This window comes from Rhea pennata, chromosome 1, assembly GCF_028389875.1.
Source record: "Rhea pennata isolate bPtePen1 chromosome 1, bPtePen1.pri, whole genome shotgun sequence".
Lineage (NCBI taxonomy): Eukaryota > Metazoa > Chordata > Aves > Rheiformes > Rheidae > Rhea > Rhea pennata.
In genome coordinates, this window is record NC_084663.1 from 160,215,094 (window position 1) to 160,239,635 (window position 24,542).

At 43.2% G+C, this 24,542-nt stretch overlaps 1 protein-coding gene across 8 annotated transcripts in view; it reads right to left on the bottom strand.

Moving 5' to 3' along the window:
• The window catches only part of FARP1 (FERM, ARH/RhoGEF and pleckstrin domain protein 1), a 219,832-nt gene that overhangs the window by 10,251 nt on the left and 185,039 nt on the right, over nt 1–24,542 (bottom strand). For 6 of the 8 annotated variants that reach the window (XM_062566835.1, XM_062566834.1, XM_062566833.1 and 3 more), the window contains exons 14-19: nt 22,553–22,743; nt 21,090–21,179; nt 19,017–19,150; nt 8,057–8,138; nt 5,710–5,947; nt 2,286–2,416 (exon numbers count right to left, since the gene is read on the bottom strand). In XM_062566835.1, the coding sequence (XP_062422819.1) occupies nt 2,286–2,416; nt 5,710–5,947; nt 8,057–8,138; nt 19,017–19,150; nt 21,090–21,179; nt 22,553–22,743 (866 nt within the window). The remainder of the gene's footprint in view (nt 1–2,285; nt 2,417–5,709; nt 5,948–8,056; nt 8,139–19,016; nt 19,151–21,089; nt 21,180–22,552; nt 22,744–24,542) is intronic. The other 2 variants (XM_062566832.1, XM_062566830.1) reach the window with 1 other exon arrangement.

Below are 24,542 nucleotides of genomic sequence, written 5' to 3' on the forward strand. Positions count from 1 at the left end.
CACTCATAATTACGCATGGAAAAGGCACATGAAGCATCAGAATCACCAATAAGCTGCCTGTCAAAGATTAATCTGGCCAGGGAAGCACTCCAGTTGCTGCAGGGACCTGTCCAGTCCCCCTATCCATGCTATAAAAGAACTCTTTAGGTTCCTGAGAGGAGCTCGAGAAAGTTATCTCGGTATCGCAGTAAGCTCATGTTGCTGGAGCTGCCACTGGAAGCTGTTGTCGGCCACCAAGAAAACCTACTCATAATTGTCATTTTTAATGTACCACCCAGCAGTCACTGCCAGGCTGAGCACCTCCAAGGTAAGTGCTGTATGAGCACCTGGAACAGCAGCTACCGCTCTGTGCAATCAACAAGCAGAAGTGACCATGAGTAGGATCCAGCTTGGTGGCAGCAGAGGCCCTAGACTGGGGAAATGTGAAGATGATGGTTACCCACAGCTGTCTTTAAGACAGCTGAATCACAGCCTAACACGAGACTTTTCTTCTGAGCTGTGCCGGGCTGCTCCCAAGCTCCAGTCTCCTCCAGGGCACTTGTATGCAATGTGAAGTTGGACTACCTTTGGGCAAACCCAGCCACAGGCAACAGTAACGCTTGCTGGCGGTTGTGCCGAGGCAGGGAGTCCAACTCCTGAGCTACAACAGCAGCTGCAGGGCTGGCAAGCAGCAACATCTTGAGCAGCAGTAGCCAAAGCCTTCTGCCCCTGCAGGCGGACAACCTCTGCTGCTCGCCTGCCTTTTCCTCTAACTTCCTAGCAGAGCAAGACAGTTCTGCTTCTAGGTGGAATGGGGTAGCAGAAACAACTCATAATGGTGTTTAATTTCATTTGAGAGATGCGCAAGCTATGAGATAGGCTGAGGGACCAGCCAAGGGAGTGAAATCTCTGCAGAGCGCTGAAGGGAAGCACAGGCAACGGCAGCTACTGCAGGGACTGGAAAGAGGCAAAGTAGGAGAACGAGGAATTGCAACAAAATGAGAAATAAGAGTAAAAAAGGAATAAACAAGAAAAGCAAAGGACACCAGATGAAGTTCTACTTTGGTATTAAGATACATTTATTATTCGTGTTATGGCAGCATGCCACCCTTGGTTAGGAGGTCATGGAGACCCTTCAAGCTGGTTAAAGATGCAACAGTCTGACCCTTTGACAAGAAAGTCCCCAAAGCACTTGGCACACAGCATTCCACGCTACCTTGTCTGTGGCACACCAACTAAATTTTTCTAAATGTTAAAATCCTTAAATTAATTAGAAGACGCCAGTCTGTGACTGCTGTTGAGCAATGGTCTTGCCTTCCTGCAGGAGGATGTCGGGGCCAGACAACAAGACTTCAGGGTGGTTCAGACACTGCCATCACAAAACTCATCTCCTTTTCCAAGCTGTTTCCCAGAAATGCATAAGGCACGAGAACAGTTGAGCAGCATATTTCCCAAGGCACTTCAGTTGCCATAAGCGCTGCTTTTTCGTATTATGCACAAAAGGTAAGGAAGGCAGGGAGGCACTTACTCCGACAGACAGCTCTCAAATTCTCACATAGGAAAGCAGAAAAGGCAGTAAATACTACACTGAGGCTCACTTATTCTGAAATAAGACTCATTTTAGAAAGAAAGACAACAACAAGCAAAAGAAACTGCTGGTATTTTTTATACCACAATTAAAAATATTTACTTAAGGCAACACTGTCTCAAAAATTATTGCACAAAGTTACATGTAGACTAAGGAGACTGCTTGTCCCCAAGGACATGTGTTTCAAAGCCAGACATAGTGAAAGGGCTGAGGGTCCTCTGGCACAAATGTCTTACTTCCCTTTAAGCTGATATGCTCTAGTATTCAGGATAAAAATAAAAAATTAAGAGCAGCAAGAGTGATGAAATGTGCAACTGCTTTGAGCTCCGAAAGCTGTGAGAAGTGTTACACTTTAACTGCCTCTGGTCTAATAGATGGTTGAAATTGCTTGCAACTATCGAAATCTGTACAAAAGATAAACCTAATAAAAATAAAATCAGTAAAGAGATAAAGATGATTGTGTCTTCTCACTTTAAAGGCAGCTGCTTTCTACAGTGTTTCTACGTTCACATTTGATAATTTTCAGTGAAAGAAAAAAGCTCATACAAGGAAAGGCAATTTCACAGCTGCTTCTGAGAAACAGACCTAAAGCACACCTAATGTTTTAAAATTACAAGACCTTTGTTACAGACCTTAAATTACACTTCTGTGTAATTTACAGACCTTAATTTACAGACCTGTGTAAATTACAGACCTTAATTACACTTCTGTTACTTACCCTTCCCGGGATGACCAGATTGTCTATGCCTATCAGGTCTTTCTTGAGTTCGTGCAGCTTTTGGAAGTTCTCCATCTTTATCATATTGCCATGGAGCTGAGCCACCATTTCAGAAATCTCAGCCAAAGCAGCTAGATAAACAAAACCAGAAAATGCTTGTTAAAAACTTGCAAGAACGTTCAGAAAGAAAGACAGCTTTCGTCTGCAGCGCACAGCTCAAGAACATTGCCCTCCAGACGTGCTCCCTCTGCAGTGTAAGGTTATTCAGACCAAAAAAACACACAAACTCTGGCCATCATCTTACCAAGGATGGAGCCTTGTAATGAAGAGACAGTCTTCAGTCAGAAGTTTGCTCTTATTTAAGAAACTTCATAGGAATACTCAAGAGTCAATTCACAGCACCAACGAAGAGGGTCTTCTAAAGGACTGAATCTCCTAGACCTCCAATTAATCTAGGGATCTTTTACACACTTGAAAAAAAATGCATCCTTCCCATCCCCGCAACACACTGGGTCAGTTCCATATTTGAAAACACAGGGAAATGGCAGCATCATTTCTTGTATTATCTTAGGCTGTAAAACGAATAATGCTGGGTCTTGCCCTCAGCTCCAGCTCATGGACCAGCTCCCTGGGCCACCACACACACGAGTGCTCATCCCAGCGCAAGGGAGGCACCTGGGACACCTCAGTCCACATAAGCAGGCCACAAAACCCCTCGCCCTTGGCTTGCCATTGCCTCAGTGGCCACAGGGCCAAATTTTGGCCAGCAAATCTCGCCAGGTGCCTAGGGCTTTGCTACTGTCACTTGGCCAGGACTGGGAAGTCTAGGCCTCTCTAGGGTCTGCAGAGTCCCTTTAACTAAGGCCCCTGATACTTTCATCTGGTGGAAGAGGCAAACTCTGAATGGGCCAAACACACTGACTGACTGATCATGGTACTAGAATAGAAGTTACTGCCATTTGCATTAAAAAAAAAAAAAAAAAAAAAAAAAAAAAGACGAGAGAACAGGTAACAGCGGTTCCTCCCTACTGCTTAACATGCAGTTCATCCTCCTGTTAAATGGAGACCTGTGGTCTGCACTACCCATGTCTGATTTACATCCTCATCTCTCTTTTTTTTTAATTCCTTTGCACCCAGGCCTTTAAGAAAAAGCCTCAAACATCTCAGCAAGAGACTGATCACAGACTGATGCTGTCACTGACTCACACTTTCCTTTTTGTGCTGAGTCTTGTTCCTGCATCCTGTATTTGTGTCCATTTCTTAACTGGAGCAGGGATCAAAGTGTGGCAGTTGGTGCACCCTCCTCATCTTATAGCCTTGGTTAAAAGAAATGAAGGAGCTGCTTGCTGTATATTCCAGGAGATGATTCAGGCAGTAGCTACATTTAGGCAAACATTTTTATCATGCTAGCCCCTCAACACCACAGATTGCTGTGGCATTTCATAGAATCATAGAATCACAGAATAGGTAAGATTGGAAGGGACCTCTGAAGATCATCTAGTCCAACCTCCCTGCTCAGCGGGGTCACCTACAGCATGTTAGACAGGGTGGCATCCAGGCAGACCTTGAATATTTCCAGAGAAGGAGACTCCACAGCCTCTCTGGGCAACCTGTGCCAGTGCTCCGCCACTCTCACAGGGAAGAAATTCCCCCTCACGCTCAGGCGGAACTTCCTGGGCTTCAATTTCTGCCCATTGCTTCCTGTCCTGTCACAAGGGACAACTGAAAACAGTTTGTCCCTGTCCCCTTGACACCCTCCCTTCAGGTACTTGTACACATTGATAAGATCCCCCCTCAGTCTTCTCTTCCCCAGGCTAAACAGACCCAGCTCTCGCAGCCATTCCTCGCAGGGCAGGTGCTCCAGCCCTCTGATCATCTTTGCAGCCCAACACTGGACTCTTTCCAGTAGCTCCAGGTCTCTCTCGTACTGGGGAGCCCACAACTGGACACAGGATTTGAGATGAGGTCTCACCAGGGCTGAGGAGAGGGGCAGGATCACCTCCCTCCACCTCCTGGCAATACTCTTCCTAATGCACCGAAGGAGACCATTGGCCTTCCTGGCCACAAGGGCACATTGCTGGCTCATGGTCATCAATCCACCAACACTCCCAGGTCCTTCCCTGCAGAGCTGCTCTCCAGAAGGTCAGCCCCCACTGAGTACTGGTGCCTAGGGTTGGTCCTCCCTAGGTGCAGGACTCCACACTTGCCCTTGTTGAACCTCAGGAGGTTCCTCTCCACCCAGCTCTCCAGCCTGAACAGGGCTCTCTCAATGGTAGCACAGCCCTCTGGTGTGTCACCCACTCCTCCCAGCTTGGTATCATTGGCAAACTTGCTGAGGAGGCACTCTGTCCCCTCATTCAGGTCACTGATGAAGAAGTTGAACAGGATGGGATCCAGTACTGAGCCCTGGGGAACACCACTAGCCACAGGCCTCCAGCTAGACTCTGTGCCACTGATGACGACCCTCTGAGCTCTGCCTTTCAGCCAGTTCTCAATCCACTTCACCGTCCAAACAAATCATGTTTCCTGCTGCCATTGGACAAACTGCCCCTGTATTTTGTGCTTGGTTTGCTGTGGCTCTCACTGCAAATCCTCCTGGCTCACAGGGAGTGGAGCCATCCAACTCAGGTTTCCAGCATCCACTGCAGGAGGTAACGCCTTGCAGCTGGGAGCTGCAATGCCGGGCATTGCCCCCTGCCCCAGTCCCCCTGAGAGTCTGCGCGGAGCAGTAACCGTAACCGTACAGATAACACAGCTACTGCTAAATGTACATTGCTTACAATGGGGGTGAGGGGTAGAAGCAAGAAAGGTGGAAACCAAGACATCAGAAAGAAACAGCAAGCAGTGAGCTCAGAACTCAAGAGGAAAATTTGTGTTTGAGAAAGACATGCTGGCAGCTTTGAGCTCCTAAAACAAATCATGAAAATGGTAACAGAACAAGCTGTATGTCTGGAAAAATAATACTCTTCTTAAAGACATAATAACTACAGCCATATTGGGTCAGACCAAGGGCTCACCTGAGCTGATATTCTGGTGTTCCTAGAGGATACCTAGGGAAATCTAAGAACGAGAAAAGCACACATGATACATCCCCTATGCTCTCTCTCAACCTCCCAACTATTTTCAGTTCCAGGGACTTCCTAAACTGGATGTCATTTCTGTCTGTTTAATAACCCTCAACAGATTTTTCTTCCAAGTACTTGTCCAGACTGCGGCATAATGTGTATACAAGTGCAACCTTAATCTTACCATTTCTGGACTTTTGAGTGCTTGGTTTTGCAACTTAATCCTCTTTTTAATGTAAGCTTAAAGAAAAAAAATTTGCTCATATAGCAGCTCATATATATATATATTTATATATATATATATGTAACAGATCTGGATGCCGTCTCCCAGCTCCAGGAATTAATATTTTTCCTCTCACCTCTTGAATCCCTGAAGTCTATGTGATTTGGCGGGTAGTGTTTGCAGAGCCTCTCCATTATCTGCTTGTAGTGCATGAGCCTGTGTAAAGGCCTGAGCAAGAAGGTATTGAGGGGCAAGTAGCAGACTTTCTGTAGCTCAAAGTCCCTGCAAAAGGTCTCCAGCTTGCGCGAGTTCTTGATCCCATTCTCCAGCTCCATCAAAACCTCATTGTGCTTCCACAGGTGAACTGTCAGTTGCTTAAAGGCACAAAGGAAGAAGAGTGCATGGTAGAGCTATTAGCAAACTCTGCAAGAGAGGACTCATAAGCATTCATCTCAAACCTACTCCAACACTGTCACAGCAGTTGGGATTTTGCAAACAAAATCACTCTGCAACACGATGGCTCTGATATTTGCTTAAAAAAAAAAGAAATACAATTATTAATCTGAAACACAAACCCACGCCCCCTCCATACTGCCTGGAAAACAAAGGTATGTGAGTAAACAAAACTAACAGTCTAGCATCAGGCAAGAAATCCAAGGTCGAGGAGATCAGATTAAAATAACTCATGCAAGTGGGCACCACAGAGAGAGGACTAGACTATACAAATTCAGAGCTGGGAACAAAATAGTATTTTCTAGGAGGATGAAGGGATTTGGATGCTTGAGCTCCCTGCAGCGCTTCTGGAGAGCTGAGATACAGGCAAGTGGACTTCCAGTTTCTGTTTCCCTGTTATTAAAGAGAAGTGGCATCTCCTGGGAAACCAACCTAACCCAAAAATGCAGGAGTGGTCCAGCAGAAAAAGCTGCATCAGCATTCCCTGTCCTTGGGCTACATCTTCTGCTGAGTGCAGTCTCTGTGAAGGTCCTCCCAGCACTGCGGGAGTTACGCACCCACAAGTCACCAAGGTCTGCAAGGAAGAGCAACTTCATTTTGGTCCCTGCAACAAAGGCATTCACGGGTCTCATTTAAAACAACCCATCAGTACTTTTTGGCATGATTGACAAAGGGACTTCACATGTGTTTTGTGCAAGGTGAATTGCTCCTGCAGGACACACAGAGCTTCTCTGAGTAGTTGAGGAAAGTCTCTCAATGTCCAGTAGAATATTAATAAGCAACAAAAAGGAACTGAGTGTTTATATTGAATGGACTTCAGGAAACAGTTTGAATTAATCTAAAGCTCATGTGCTGTTTGACACATTTCCAATCAGCTCCCTCTCTCCTGTGACTTGTAACTTTTTCCTTACCAGAAATGTAACTTCCAAGCTAACCAAGCTGCTTCTTCTGTACACTACATATTCATTCTGCAAGCCTGTAACTTGGACAACAGGCAACGAAGCAAAGTCAGAAGGGACCCTCTGGGCTACTGCTGAGGTCGGCCACTCACGGCTTGCTCTTAACTTCTTTCCTGTGTTAATTAAACTAGGAGTGCCAAGTCTTTTAAAAGAACCCATGATAAACACATCAAGTTTTAACTAACTTTTCTATTTGCTGTCGAGTTCCTTAAGTCAAACTGAGTTTTGCTTCTCTCCTCCACATCTCTGTGGTTATTAGCAGTGGCACTTCTCAAAGCAAATGGCACAAAATCCTCTAACGGGAAAGAGAAAGGCAAAGGTGAAAACATGCAAATAGATCTACGAGAAGCGAGGACCATACCCTTTCTGTAGGCAGTGCCACAGAAGGGCCCACAGACACGGAACAAGAAACAACTTAACGTTGCAAGGTACCGAGAGCAGAAGCACAAACTGCCAGAAGTTTACAGAGACTCCAAACACTCTTTGTGAAAAGATGTGTATTTCTTGAGGACAGGCAGGGAGGCAGAAAAGTTCACCCTGCATTTCTTCCAGTGCATCCGAAATGTGTCTTGAGGGGAAAAAGCAGCGCCTGCTAAGTGCACTGTGGAAAGGGTGAGTCTACTTTTTTGGTGGCAAACTCTCCTTGTGTTACAGTTGGGGATCAGAATGAGATTCTGACATTCTGTTTTTCCAATTTGCTGTATAACCATTGGCATGTCACTTAATCTGTCCACACCTCTATCTGAAAGATAAGCTTAATACTGGACTGTAGAAGTTTGTAGGGTTTCCACAAGCTCTCATGCCTGTGCTCCATGCTGCTGTTCTAACATCTGACTTCAAAACTACTATTCCAGGCACACTCAGAACAGCTGCAAAGTCTGCAGAATGTTACAGCTAGCTTTACAGCTCACACAGGCACTTTGGATTTAGTTTGCTCTCACTGAACCCTTAAAACTTCATCAAGAGAAACTTTTATAAACTTTGATTACAATGGGCAAAAGACAGCATAAAAGGAATCACACACTAATACTAATCCATGTCAAAGCTTAATAGTTATAGGATCATTCCTACCTTCATACTCTGAATGTTCTTTAGCATAACATCCCCGATTCTTTGGTAATCTCCTTTAATGTGAGCATTAGAACGGCCTTCCCTGTCAGCAACAGAAATATCAGACACTTTAGTCATGCAATATAAGTGCGTAATCACATAAAAGCACAGAAAGGAACTCATTTTCTATCAAAATCCGAAGCCCCTGCACTCCTTAGCTCAGGAGCACGTGAGGAATCTTCCTGGTGGATATATAATTCCCATGTATGTTAGTACACCCTTCACCCAGCCTGGCTTGTACTCCTCACAACGGAGCAGGCAGGCACTAAAGAGAAGGATTAGATCTTTAAAGAAAACTACCAGCATTTTTAATGACACCAGAGAAGGCTGGAAATGGCTTGAGAAAAAGCAAGATGTTAAAACTCCGTCACAACACAGCGGACAGTTCAGTTAAGGAACAAATGCTGCGCCCTTGAGCAGGGTGTTCCCCCTCTGAAAAACTTCCTGCTCTTGCCTGAGGTAGTAGAAAAAATCTGTCCAGCATCTGTGTTTGACTTGTAAGTGTTATATATCGGCAGGGAACCTTCTCTTAACGTGTCACTTTTGGTATTAGAGACACAAAATGCTCCCTCCCACCCAGCCAGCTGCACTTGGGTGGGTGCTCCATTTGCGAGAAACGTCACTTCTGATGAAAAAGATACCACATGCTGAATGAATCCAAATGCATCTTTTGGAGAATACAGGAGGAAAAAATTACAAATATAAAATCCTAACTGTTACAGATCTATTCTAATTAAGTTGCATTTTGAAAAGAAGATCACTAGGGAGAATGATAGGGGTACCACTGCTCCTCCCCTTCTCCCCTTCCAGTCTCTAACATTGCATCCAAATTTCCTATAGTGTGGCTTTTTATGGGCTGTCCTCAATTTTAATTCAGATCAATTCCCACAGCTGAGTACTGGGAGACAGGTCCAATCGCAGTGTGAGCAACTGCAATTCAGCTGAAGAAATGCACTAACTTGGAGGAGAACAGAAATACAATTCAGTTCTGAAGGAACCCAAGAATAACAGGACCTCTGTTTTGCGTTATTGTTAACGTGTATATTGTTTTTCACCATTTGTAGTAGTTTACTTTTAAGAAAATTTGATGTGCTGTGAGGGAATTAATGGACAACCAGATGGTAAATCTCTGCGTTCATTAGTAAAAGCAATTTAAGTCAGAGTGGTTTCGCACTCACCAAATCACAGAAGATGCAGCTGTTGTTAGGAATATACTTACCCCAGTAAGACATACAGATTTTTTTTTAATCTATACATTTTTACCTTAATAGATGCATATTCAGACGTACTTTTGTTTTGCAAAGATAAACATGGCTATGTTCATGCTGGATAATCTCTCTACCTGCTTTTCTACCTGGGAAAAGGGGCAGATCCAATCTAGGAGCATTGCACTGTCACATCCCCTTTGGGGAAACAAACACACTCAGCTGCTGAACAGGGGGTTGCTCCATGTTCATTTGAACAAATTTCCAGTTTCGTTGGCTGTCTTTAATTAGGTCCTATTGTGTTAAGTCTCCCAGGCACTTATATGCCTATTTAAGCATGAAGAATACTGTTCTCAACAAGGCTGTTAATGTTTTTCTGAAACCAAAGGTTACACCAGGGTAGGAGGTTGGGTTGTGTCAATGGTAACTTTAACTAGCTGTACCAGTTTGCAAAAGCACTGCATAAAATAAACACCGCCATTTGCTGCACATAGTTAAAACGTACCTAAGAAATGGTCTATACTGCAAGGAGCAAAAGAAGCACGTATTGACATTACAAGTCTAGAGTTCCCAAATTCGCTGAGGGTAGAAGTCTAACTTCTCTCTCCAGGAGGTTTCCATCAGTGTCGCCTCTCCTCTCTGTGTTGTTCCCTCCCTGTCCCTTCCCCACCTCCTTTCCCTCCAGCAGCTCTCCCCACTGAGACTTCCTCCGAGGCTGAAAATAAAATTTTCCAGCCACTAATGCTTTACTCCAAGGGGTGCATATCGAAGCACCTCTGTCTAAAAGCCACTACCACTTGAATCCCAGGGCAGGAGTGCCGCAGTGGCAGCTAGTGAAAGTCGCCCTCCACCTGTGTGGCCAACATGCAGCATCCCCCCAGAATGGTTCACGCTGCGCAGTTGCACACAATCCCAGAAATGTCAAAGCCAGATGAATTGCACCGCTGCCAGTAACAACACGGTATTTGGCAACTAGCTCTAGGGGAATTCTTGCTTTGTGTGTTATTCTCCAACTCTTTGGCATTGTCAGGATCCCTTCTTACATGTCTGCATGCATTTAATCTAACGGACTTCAGTCATTTGGTACCTTTCTGTTTTATTGCCAAGATAACCATTAAGGACATGATTACTGACTGCTATTTTTAAAATAGAAAATTGCTTTTTTGATCTCAAGGTTACATATAGCTTGGCTGCAATATTCTTTGCCAAGCCAAGCTCGTATACACTAGCTAGCTACTTCCAGTCCGACCCCAAGACTACTGAAGTCATAGCAAGTGCTCCCACCAACTTCATGAACTTCAGCTAATCCTTAGTGCAGTTGTTCATTGAAAAGTCAGGTCCTTATTTCCTAAAAGTTAACCGCCTGTCCCCTCTTCAGCATGGTGGCACAGATGACTTGCACAGCATCGCATCACCTCAGCCACATGCAAGGCACCACGAATGTTCTTCCTTGAGAGCTTCTGCCATGAGCTGGCCCAAGGCTTGCTTCAGCTGTTTGAGGGCTTTCAAGTCTCATCCTGCATCTTGCCAGAAGAGACATAGAGGGAGAGAACTGAGTTCTCCAAAAGCACCAGTGTCTCTGCAGCCACTGTCTGGAGAGCAAAGAGCTGAATTATGCAGAGCCATCAGACCGAGCCAATGGGGACAACGTATGTCGTAGGCAGGAGAATCCTGCTCCAAGAACTGAAAGCCTGAGAAAACACACAAACAGGAGGGCCCAGTATTCCTCATTCCAACCTTTCTCCCTGCTTTGGTCCTTTATTTCCATGCAAATGCTGCCTCTCAAAACAGAAGTGATCCTCTCACGATGGATGGTGCATAGGCATATAAGCCATAGCGTAGCCCAGAGGGGCAGGGGAAGCCAAAGACAGGCATGGGGATGGCAGGGGAAGAACATGACGGTTTCACATCTGCCTCCTACAACCCTTCATCTGCTCCAGCCCTGCTGTCTCCCTGGACTCCCCAGGAACCTCCACACTATATTACTGCCTTCCCCAGATCCCCACCATGCAAAGCCCAGGGAAAGAAAAAGAAAAGAAAAAGGAAAGAAAACCCAACGAAAGGGTACCCCACAACTCAGAATATACAAAAGCAACCCTCAGGGCATCGCATGGCATCTTAGGGCTCCAGCAACCTGAAACATAGAGACACGTAAGAGAGAGCTCTCCTCACAGTTCATGCTCTGAATAAAAGTTCTTGGCTCGCTGATGGGAAGATGCTGCCCATTTGCTGTGCATCAATGGCCAAACTGTTCTTCTTGCTCCTGGTTTTCACAGGTTACCATTCAAACATGGTACCTATCTGCCAGTGACAAGGGATAGAGCTGTAAATTTGGGAACCAACTTCTTACAAATTTTTGTGAGAAACTGATTTATGACCCCCAGCTCCACAGAAGACATGAGAGCTGTTTTTTCCATACTCATAATGTGCCCTCATACAACCAACACAGCGTGGGGAGGTCTAATGCCACTGAAAACGGTGCTGGATAGTAGAGATATTATTCAACAAATACGCTCATTGCTCATTTTCTGCAAGTGTGTAACTGCAAGCAAAGAGGGGGAGACTGGCTTTTATACCTGATGAGGAACTCAGTGTTGACACTATCTCATATGCTAAAGACGGCCACCAGCTCGACTTACAGAGACTATGCAAACAGCTATGTCAGATTTTTGAATTATGCAAGCTCCTCACTGTACATCATGGAGAATGAATGAAAGGAAATCCCAGTTCAGCCCATACTATCCTCAATCATCCAAAAGCACTAGTGGAAGGAACAAAAATCTGATGGGGCTGCTAGGGAGGCAGAGAAGGAAGAAAAAATATCTCAGTAGAGATTTTTTTCCAGCTCAGTGTAAAAATCTCAAGTGCAACCCTAGGAAGACAGAGATTTGTACAGTGTGACCTTCTGTTACACGCTAAGGAACAGACTCTCCCTCCTAGACACTACAGCTTGTCTTTAAGCGCTTAGACACTTCGGACTTTTCTAAAGTGCTATTAACTGAAGTCCTAATATTAAGAAATACCTTAAAACTCCTCATTAAAGCTACCTTTTAAAGAAATTACTGCTTTGCAACTGGAAAAGCAGAATTGACAAAACAAAACACCCTCTTTCTCTCTGATAGACTGCTATTACAAAACATCCTGTCCATTTCAGCTAACGCTGCTGAATGTAACAGGACTCTGGGTCTGACCAGCAGATCCTGGACTAGCTACTTCTTTCTCATTGTTTCACGTTCATTTGGATGCAGCACATCTTAAATCTCCAGAAGTACCCAAGAGTGACTTCAGTAATGCAAACTTTCCTGTCAAAAGTGAGCTACCTACAAAACACACATCTCATTTCTGCAAATAACGCAAAGGTACCTTTGTAACTGTGGTCCTCATTTCTAAAAAAAAAAAAAAACCCTCAACCCAAAACTTAACCCACCATGACCTAGTACATGGTTAATGCTCTTACATTTGAGAGGGCAGGACGTTTTGCTACTGTATTAACATGAACTGCTTATTAGGCTTTTCTGTCTGATTACAAGCATTATTTCCCAAAGAGAAAATGGTTAGTAAATCCACACTTAGCTCATTTTCCTACACCTCTCTCTGTGTTTTTTATTACAGCTTTCCAAACTGGCTTCTTCAAATCCTGGTTAAGCCTCCTCCTTTCATATGTTAAGATCTAAGAGCTTTTTTTTGCAAATTATCAGCAACACGTTTCTCAGCCACATCTGGTAGCACTGAGTAGCAGCTTTCCTCAGAAGTGCCTTCAAACCTGGAAGCCTTCTTACTGGCTTCCCTGTAAGAAGATAAATCTGCCTGCATTTCTTAATTGTACGTAATGTTTTTTCTTTCCAGTGCATGGGTAAGGCCCTGAACACAGATTCACACTTCCTAATAGGACTTCTGAGGGCAGAAACAGCTATTCTGGCTTTTCCTACCATTGCTCTCTGCAGCACTTAAGTGATCTAGCAAGGGGATAAGTTTATGCCTCTCCATTTTCCTTCTCCTGTCAGAATTTACAGAAGCCAGTCTGGAAACCTGCAATACAAACACCTGAAGAGGTGTGGGAAGATGAGCTCAGTTTTTTGGCTGGGGAACAGTGCTTATGGTCTGAATGAATCGCCTATTGAACAGCTTAACCAAATGAAGGATCAAAACCTAACTAGCTTTTCATATTCAACTGGCCAGATGCTAATGGAGCATGTCATGTTCTAGTTGTACTGCCAACACCTCTTCTTCTTTATCATAAAATCTCTCAGACTTTGGGAAACAGAAGCCAGTTTTAAGTCACTGGGATACTCTGCTAGTCAGTGTTGAATAGCATATTGAATAGCAAAAAATCTGAGAGCTCCTAGCCCCGCAGCACCCAAAGCCTTGCTGAGGAGCAACCTGGACGAGACCACGGTTGCCCAATGGACTTCTCCTGGTGCTTGCTAACAGCTGTTCCCTCTCCCATCCCTTGCTTTTTCTTCCTCCTCCTCCCCTGCCAGACAAGAGGGCAGAGCTCCATGTCTGTCTGTCCCTATCCACCAAAGGTCATTCCTTCCTCTCCCTGAAATACAGGGCCTCAAGTGCAATATTTACCACTTGCTCCCAGGAACATGGTCGGAGACATGAACAGTGGGCTGAGACCAACCTTTTGATGCTGCACAGTAAAAGCACTGGGAATCTGTTGCTTTCTGGTCAGAAACAAACTGTAGCTATGAAAAATGTAGCAAATTCCTATATTCTGCAGTTGGCTATTGGTGTCAGCATCAATTCATGTCTTGTTAGAAATATTTCTCAATCTGTGCTAGACACTGAGAGCTGCTGCTCTGAGGGAATGCAATAGGAAAGAGAAAAATGGGTGCATTGTATGAAGAGACAAATCGAACCTGTCAGAATCTAAAATTGGGTCAAAAGGTTACCAGTCCTTTGGATACTCAGTAGCAAATGCCCTGCCTCTGAAGGCAGGTTCAAACAGTTCAGAAAGGGGCAAGCAAGCCGGAAAGGCTTTTAATAGTGTGCACAACCTTAGCTTCTCTGAGCCAAATACAGAACATCGATAGAGTTTTAATAAATGAAAAGCACAGATATGTTTAACAATTGTTATGACAATGTAACAGCTGGCCTTGCTCTCTCCCCAGCAATTCTGCAGCGCAGCAGCTCTCCACATGATTCAAGTCCCAAGAGAGCTGGGAATGATGTCCTGCAAGAGCTTCCAATACACAACACGAAGGTCTGAAACAAACCTTAGACTCACCACCTGACGCCCACAGAGAACAAGGAGGCTGAACTGCACTTTAGGTTAATAAAACTCAGCATCTTACCCGCTAGGGGAAAACAGATTATTCCCTGTGGGGGGTTTCTGCTCTTAGGTAAGCTCCCATAACATGCTGGAGGAACCAAGAGGTTTCAGTAGCTTGACAAAGTCCACAACCCTTTTGTTCAAAGGTCTTTTTTCCATAGGACATGCAGCCCTTGGAGGAAGGCAGAGCACACTCATGTCTCAAGACAAACGTTCCACCTTCCTTCTGCCTTGCCTGGCAAATTAAAAGAGCTGACATAGAAAATTAAGATTTAAATAAGCTAGCTTGAATTCTGCCAGCATCTGACTGCAGTAGTGCTACTGACTTCAGTGTGAGCCATACTGTTGAGGAGGTACATGGCTTCCCGGGCTGCTTTTACAGGCTGCCCAGTGCTCTGTGCTGGGGTAGCAGAAAGGACCAAAACCCACAGGCTCAACATTACCCAGTGCCAAAGACATAGACACAAGTGTGACAGTTTGGACATACTTTGAACTAAACGACCTTGCCCACATGGTTGAAAAACTGCTATTCCTTACCACGCTGTCACCAACTTGTTTTTCTATACACTAAGGGACTCTCTATTTTTGCCACTCACTATTTAATTAAACTGTAATCTTTACAGGATACAGTTTACTGCTTGAAATTTATCTCCGCATCTGTAGTATAACATAAAAACACCTACACATCAAAAGTAACACCTTGAACAGACCTACCAGCTAGTCCATGACCCTAATTTCCATATTCAAATGTGCCAGGGCTTTAAAAAGAAACCCCACGTACAGCACTGGTATTGCATTAGGTAAGCCCACACTCTGGGTTGCAAACTGGATCCAGATCCAGGGCAGGAACATGACTGCATTTCTGTCAAATTAATCAGAGCAGATGATATAGCAGAATTCTTAATACACAGAATTCTTACACTACCTGTGGGAGAGCAGGCAATGGCTGAGGTGCCCAGTTGGGACAAAGTTACCTCATCAAAATAATTTTGAATCAATTTGAAGAAATTTGGATTACAGAGTAACTTCATAGAAAGAGTAGCATGTTGTATCATAAAGCTACTACAGTTTTAATGTGGTACTAGGAGCCTCCAAGTCAGATTTACAGCTTTGTCAAACAATAGCCTTAGAATGTAAAGAAAAGCTGAAAAACAAAAGGCTTACTCAGCTCTAAAAGGTGTTCATCGAAAAGGAAAAACAAAAGAAAAACATAAACCCCCAGCAGCCTAAATATTTGTTATGAGTTTCTTTTCCTAGTGACTCCAGCAGAATTCCCCAGATATCTCACCATTACTTCAGTGCTTGTGTTTGGGGACCTCACTGCAACCGAGACTCCCAGCAGGCTGTAACATTTTGTCTCTTAAATGCTCAGACTGGAAGACAAAGTCTTATTTGTGTTTTCTGAACCTTTTATGGCATTCAAAATAAAAATCTTCTCTGTATGCTCTGTTTCTAAAAGCCACCAGATTTGCCTCTTCTTCTGAAGAAATATGGATGTGCTAGATCCACACAGCATTACCCAGGCCTCATCATTCATCAGCTCCCTCTTAGCACTGTTCCAGCTCTTCAGTGATGGAGGCTATTGTCATTCTGTATCTGAATTCCTCATAACATGCTGAATACCACTGAGATCTCTCAAGTGACTAGAGAACGGCCCCATGTTGTCTGTGTCATTTACAGTTGCAAAGTCAGCTGAAAACATTTTGCTTTTTAAAGTTTTTAAAGTCTTCTTCCCATGCGAAGCACAGAAAGAAGCACTTTAAACTGAGAGGTTGTGTGCCTCTGAGTAACTAGGCTTCTTGGAAATGCACCGTCTGTCTATATACTCCACGATGGGCTTACTTGGCACCATACATGCAAGCTCAGAGAGTTTTTGACTACCCAAGATGCACCCTGTTCTGCAACTCCTCTGTGCTTTGTGCCACGGGCATAGAAAGGGAAAGAGCAGCTCTGTACTTCTGTTTCAGTATACCCACCTCTATTTCAATATACCTCCAGGTACCTACAGGACTCAGAGGAAGATGAGACAGAGAACAGCCAGCCAGATGCATGCTGGATAAACTTGTATCCAAAAACTGCACCTACAGCTAGGCTAACTCCCTCTGTCTTTCTGGTATTTGCTCATTGGGCATGTCCCAGTGCAGGAGAGAGTTCATCTAAAGGTGAGATACTGGAGTCCTGAAAGATGGAATATGGATCAAAAAGATATGGATCAAAATATGGAAGGCCAAGTTGCATCAGTCTGGAAGGTCTCAGAAATCACACACTACATTGGCAATGTGTGAAAGCACTGGGACAACTTCTGGTCCAAACAGTGCCCTATTGCTTACAGATCTATGTGTCAAAGATATCAATGCAAGTGAGTAGTCTGGGCAATTTGACTTGGTACCAATTTCTTTTCCGTTTTCTCCTTACATGTGTGCTTTGCAATAGATCCTTTGATGGGAAACTCGGTTAAAACTGTCAGGTGTGGTTGGTTTTACCAGCTGCTCTGCCATTAGGATATCTCTCCCTACTTACTAAAAGATACCTTTCACACAAGGAGCAGTGATAGGCGGTTACTGAAGTAATCCAAGTTTTGAGAAACATCACGTCTGAATAGGAGGTTGACATCCTGATAGAACTTAACAAATCTATCGGGATAAAATTACCCTCTCTCAAAAGAAAAAGACACTTACATAACATACGGCCAAATGTGTCCTCTCTCTCAATTAGTCCAAATAAGTCCATCAAGCTCACTAGATTAGACTGACTCAGTGGAAAGCAGAACTCTGCCCTTTACAAACTGTACAAATCTTCCCTTTCTCATCACACCCCCTATCCCAACTACTGCTAATCCTACAGCATGTCTGGGGCAGCAATCACTATTTTATAGGATTTGGAAGAGCCTTCTTGTAGTACCTGTAAAGCAAGTAACAGAAGTAAGAAAGTAGTCTGTATTAAATCAGTAGCAGCCCAAAGGGAAAAAGGGAGATGCAGGCAGAGTTACTGTGCAGCACATATCTTAAAAGTAAGCTCATGTCAAATGTCAACCACAAAGCCATGGACGAGCATGCCAATTCTATGCGGCAATATCACAATCCTTTTTCCCTATAAAATACCTGGTATCTGGTAACTATCATCAATTGCCACCGTGTCTTATTTCCTGCATATATATGACCTAAACCCTAAAGTCATTTTTACCTGGCAAGGCAGCAGGAAATGGAATAGCTTAGAGAGATCTTGCAAGATAGTCTGTAACATCAGTCACAGGATGCAGAAAGGGATGATACTCAAAGGACCCCTGCTAGACCCTATATAAACTTCTGACTTCAAAGCATTACACTGAATAATCAAGTATAAGTCAGGCTTTGTGAACCATTTGGTGTGATTACATTACTCCTATACAAAACACATTTCACACATCACAAAAATGCCACATAGATGGAAATGAACTGCAGCTCTATTCCTACACACAATTAAGAGACACTAAGGAGCCTAGAGATGAAGGCACTAGTTTGCACTGTGTTTGCTCTCATCCAAAGACCTTGCTCGTCACATCATAAGAGCTAAATTCACACATTCTTAGATTGTATTTTGCTTTTGTTTTGATTAATTTGTTAAACGGGCATTAAACTGATTACATTCATCAGGACTGCCTGCAGGGGTACACAACCTCTGCTTTCATGTGATTTTCCGATGTCACTCTTCTAATTGAGAAAGAAAAGCTCTGGCTGCCCCCACTAAAGATAAACCTTCAGCAAATGCCTGCACAGAGCAAGGCAACCTAGTCCACATAGATCAAGTCAGAGGGAGGAGAGGGTTTCTGTGTACTGCCTTGGCTCAGATATCACTGGCCAAATGCACTGACTTTCAGAGTCCTACCAGGGAACAATTACTCATCTCACAGTTATTTTCCAAAACTGCCACGTTTCATTGTCACTATTAAAGCTAGGGATAGATAGTTTTCAAGACCAACATCCTCTTCTAAAACTCTGCCTGTTTGCAGAGTGCACTGTGCACCCTGAGAATGTCAAAGTCATGGTGCTGTTGAATGGGCAATTGCTCTCTAAAACTCCTGCCAGCATATCCCTATCTGACAGAAGCATGATTTGAACCTTTGTCTCCCTCTTCATCACTTACAAGCCTTGCTTGCAGCATGTCTTTCAGATGAACTGACATACAGGGACAGTGACGTTTGGCAAGAGGAAGCTTTATCCAGTATTACCATCTCATTTACATATGTCCGTACCTGACTGAGAGATCTGAACAATAGACTTTATCAAGTAAACACGAACAAGCCATGATTCAGTATATGCAGTCTGTTAATAACCAACATCTGCGACTCGCACAAACGAATCATAGCAGTCAAATCACATGACACAAAGAGTTAGCAAAAAGGGAATGTGAAAATGCTAAGCTGCATGAAATAACACTGATAAATAAATAACAGTCTTACCACAGAGCAAGTCTCTGCTCAATTTCCTTGAGAAAACCAGTGTGAAATTTGTGCAAAGGCTCGAAGTTGGAGAAAATTAGATTTTTCAGTATTTCGGGCATGCAATCCTCTTTACTCACAGCACTCTGAAACCACTACAAAGCAAAAAGAAGCAAAGTTATCAAGGGGATGCAATGAAGCAGGTATGATCATTTGCTGTCTTTATATATAAAACACATACAGGAAACACATATACACCTAACACATATACACCTAACCCAGTAAGGACCTGTTTAGCTGGCAGTAAGAGTATAACCCAGGTTTCCCTTGACACTCCCATGTGCTGAACTGGGGCTCTTGGCTAAAAAAAGAAACTCCCTTCCTCACTGCCACAGTTGATAAAACCCTGAAAATTCTTTTCAAGTCCAAACTGGTTCGTCAATTCAGACTAAATTTGCAAATATTGTAGGTTTAAGAAGAAAATAGTGTTTCAGTCAAAACAAAAAAATATTCTCTGCGTTTTCTTTGCCTAATTCTAATCCCCTTGACAGAAGTTGATACAGCAAATACTCAAGCCCATGTTACTCTGTGTGGATAGAGAACATCATCCACTTTGCAAAGTGAGCAAGGAGAAGCACAGAGTATTGCACTTTCAAGTCAAGATGCTAGTCAGAGAACAGGAGAGTCAGTACCAAACACTGTTCAGAGTGCAGTACGTGCCTGGAGTCACTTTTGCTCCATATTCTCTTTAATTTCATCCCGGTAGGCGTACGGGTGATGCAAAACCATCAGCCCACAGGTTTGCCAAGGTGGCATGGATTCATATCTTCACCATGATAACACTATTCCCTCCTCATTGTCCTGAGGTGTTCCAGCTATCTATGACTGACTTTCAGCAGTGCTTAAAAGGCTGTTTTAAGAGGGTACAACAGCCCTGACACTGCATCAGCTGGAGCTGACCCAGACCTGTATAAACAGATACCCAACACAAGCCTTCCTTTCCCCCACTTTATGGCTGCACTGAGCAAAGCTAAGGCAGGTGAAGATCTACCAAGTCTCATATTTCATGCACGAGACTCGCTCCTTCCACCACCTCCAATGGCACTGGCTACTTGCTGCTGGGATTGCAGCAATGGTGTCACCAACGTCCTCTTCTTTCATTGCCTCGCTTATTCAGAAAGCCAGGGAGAGTAGGCAGTGAAGCCACAGCTATCTTATTGCCTGTAACAACCATGCTGCTCTAGCCTGCATTGGCTATGTCTACACTGGCCCAGAACCAACTGCATCTGCCACGGGGCCTCCTGGAACAAAACAGAAGCTGAGGAGAAGGTCTCTCTCCCTGGTTGGTACAACTGGCTCTTCCCTGCTTCATGTCCTCCTTATCATACTACTCAATGCAGGAGGTGGCAATGCACCCTAAATGAACAACCCTGATGATGTTTCACGCTTAGGACAAGCTGGGAGGTCTGAAACTGCTGGAACACCATGAGAGGTCTTGGATCCAGTGCCCTTTTAAAGACAAATATTATTTAAGGCCAAATCTTGCACATGTTACTCTTAAAAATTAAACAGGACTGTTGCTGTGTGCGCAAAGAAAGCACAGATTTGTCTTGGTGTTAACAACCATCATACTCTGACCAGGTAGTGAGATACTGCAAGATAGTAAGCTGCCTAACAGTTTAACATACTGCATAATCAGAATCATTCAAGTATGTGCTAGAACAATATTTCATGTTGAATGGAGAACATTTAAGCCAGGGAAAACCTTAATACATCCCTCTAGGGAGCTACTTCAGTTTTAAGAGAAATCATTGAAAACCCATAGGCATTTTAATAGTTGCAACACCAAAGCATGAGAGAGAAGAAAGAATAAATGAACTGTTTCAAGTTCTTCAACCTGAAATAGTTACTAACCACAGTGCAAATTTCTACTTTCTGATTTTTGCATTATTCCTTCCCTATAGTTGTACTCCTGTGCACTGCAGAGTGCAGAATATAAAGTAGCATGGAACAGCTAAGACGTTAAATGGAGCAGATAAAACACTACTGAGTACAGCTTCACGTGTTTCATGAATAGCGTTCAAGTAAACATACCGATGTGATGACTTCAAGGTCCTTCAGGTATGTACGTTCCGTGGTTGCTACTTCTTTAGCAATGAAGTAAGCTTTCTCAGTTGGGAATCTCTGAAAATTGCAAACACATTAGGTTTTCACCTGCTTTTACGGAGCTGCCTTCTGCACAAAAAGCTGTAGACAACAACCACCAAGGTAGTTATAAGCCAGTGACCCTTGCTTCCGGTTACTGTGACTCATGCTTTAATGTTCCTAAGCCCCGAGAGCAATCTTTCCTTGCAAACACAAGACAGCAAACACTTTCTATGGATTCTTGAGAGATTCCTTTCCGCCAAGGTTATTTCCATAGCTCTCTGGTGCTGATGTCCCTTTAAGCTTATTCTGTGGTTCTGGAGCAGGACATATTCTGAAGCTCAGAAAGAAATCCCTTGCAGGCTAGGTAACCATTTCAATCAAACCTGACAAATGATTCAAAAATTATTGTTTGAGTATTAAAAGTCCCATTGGCAGGGTGAAGACCTACAGCAAAATACTCTCAAAAAAGTCAAATCCGTAAGTTTCTCCCAGCAGTGGGACAACCTCGCAGTGGGTTAGGATAACAATCGTCCTGCGTTATCCAAGAGGAAAAACCATTAGTAGTTTCAACAGTTGCTCAGGAAGCAGAGAAGACCAGAACATCCACAGAATCTTTTGCTTTTTTATTTCCTCCCTCAAGGTCATCAGTGCAGAGGATACACTAGAAAGGGAGGTGGGGAGAAATGGACTGTGGGGGCATTTCTCAGTCAGTACCCAACTCCATGGGAACCATCATCAGCTGGTGTAAGCTACAACAGTCATTGGGCTGCTTTCACTTGGACTAGCACAGACTATTAATTTATTTGTAGCTTTTCTTCTTCCCAAATTCCTTTCATATACCAGCTAACCATGCATAGTGGGGAAGGAGATCTTCCTCAAACACTTTCCCACTTTCCATCTTCCTTTCCCACCTTCTTCCTTCTCATATGCTCCCAGCTCAGGAGAGAAAGCAGGCAACACAGGCACAAGAGCAAGCCCCTCTTGCTGTGCAGCACAGCAGTCAGTCAATGAAGGAGGCTCCTGGACTGCTGCAGCAGGGACAAGCCAGCCCAAGCTCGCAATACTCTGGCTCAGACAGAGCCACTTCTGTCTTTGAGAACAGTTTTGAATGTGATGCTCCCTCATGGCTTTGCTGCAATGATGGGGCTGAGCCAAATACTTCCAGCTGAATGCTGAAGACTGTGGCTCAGAGAGAGCATTTTCTACTCCCACAGCCAAATGCGAATGGCACTCCCAGCAGAGAGAGCCTGGAGAGCTGGGGTTGGACATTCCTGCATAAGGTTCAAACTGTTTCTTTCCTCTCGTCATCTGGAAATTTTCCCTCCAGTAATATATTGGAGTTGAGGGTTTTGTTAAAACAAACTACTAAAACACAACATGGAAAACAGAACCAAAGCCAGCTGTCTTACCTTTCTTTTGACCTCTTCCTCATCATCTGTCCTGATGCATGATGGGTCATTCAGCAAAGGGCTGATCAAGGGAGATGACTGCTTGGCATCAGGGCTCAAGTTTGGAGATAAGGACATATTTGCCACTGATGGTCCTCCTTGAGAATTGATGGAAAGCTCTGACAGGTGAGGGCTGCCAGTCAGAGAACCTGCTAAAGAAATGATAAAAAAGAAATCTCAGTTAGGATAGGCTTTTTCCAGAAGGTACCAAAAAGTTACAAGCTTCAGTTGCAGCATGGGAAATTTCACTACAAGATACAGCCATCAGGGTCCTCAAACTAGTCCAAATGGACTTAAAATAAGAGGAGATCCATCTACCTGCATTAACCAATGGACTGAAACATTCTTTCAGCTGATGAAACTGACTGGAAATAGTGTCTGTCTTAGGGATGAAACCATACATGACTATGCTGCCAAGATTTACTGCTAAACATCAAATTCATGCCAAAATTTTCAACATTGTAATTCATTCTAAGAAACAGAATGGTTTCCTCAGTTTTAAGAGAGGCTTACAGTATAATAAATGCAATAATAAGGGAGCCACCCTAGGAGCGTTATTCTTTCTAGCAAAGTACAACTCCAAAGACCCAAATCAGCTGAAGTACTTCATAGGGAGCTACAGGATACATGTTAGAATACATGTATCTCGTGGAAGTCTAGAGGAAAAGAAACAGGACTTTCTATGGCAGTATTGCTCCTAAGTAACAACAGTCATATCTAATATGAAGGGAAAAAACTACTATTTTCCCAATTTCTACACACAACAGAAGTATGCATATTATACCTTGTAGGTCTTTCCATGCTCCTCTGATTGTTTGGGATGGAAATGCTAGCATTACATTTACATAAGAAAAGCAATATTTTTAATGCAGAAAGCATGACAATTTTAGATTATCACAAATATAAAGTCCCATTTAATTTTAGATTTTTTTTTTAAAATAGACAATTAATTACACTTCCACTGGTTCATATACACTACATTAAATAATACTGAAATCAGCATTTTGTCTCTTGGGAGGCAGCCAGTCTACTGACTGCACAAAGGAAAGAGTTTGCCAAAAATGCCCAGTGCTTCCCAATTGTCCCCTCCTTCAAATCTATGAAAATCTAAGCCTGTTTTAAACTAGAAGCTGGATCTTTCATACAGAAAAACATTTACAGTCTGTTTATTTTTGGTATCATTCCTTAAAATGCAACAAAAAACATGACAAACTCTCAATTATCACAGCTAATAGGTTGTCTAGGACTAAATGTAAAAACCATACATCACCATATACTTAAGGTCAAATATATATTACTCTAATGTGTTTATATCCTTCCTAGACTGTATTAGTTAAGTGTTCCTGTAACTACAATACAACTGAGACACTCCAGTAAACAGAGGTACCAACAAATATAATTAAGCCAGTAGTAAAACCTATTTATTTTCTAGAACAACTCAAATTTATTGCTAGAACATGAATGTTTTCCAGTTCCAAACCAGTTCATGTTTATGTGTCATTGCTTTGAAAAGAGAAAGAAAAAACAATACAGTTGTTAGTTTACGTAATCATGACAGTTAGGTAGCCTAGTATAAATCAAAGTCAAAGTAGTATTTGTCTTGAAGTTCTGTATTACAGCTAGCAAGAAAGGATTTACCAACAGTTTCACACTAAATCAATGTTCAGTGAAATTTGAGAAAATGCCACAGCTTGTTACACAAATGTCAATTTTATTGACGCTAGCACACAACTGTATACAGTGTTTTCAAAAGAAAAGGAATTCATCATTGAGAAATAGTGAAACAGATTAATAGCAAGGTTGTAAGGTTAAAAGTACTACACTCTGCATTACAAAAGACATAAGAAAAGTGGTATCAGCTCAAATGTGGAAACAAAGAAATTCTGGCACTATGTCTGTCATATGACAGCAAGTAAATGATTTGCACCTCTGTGAGAAGTTCACAGGCATT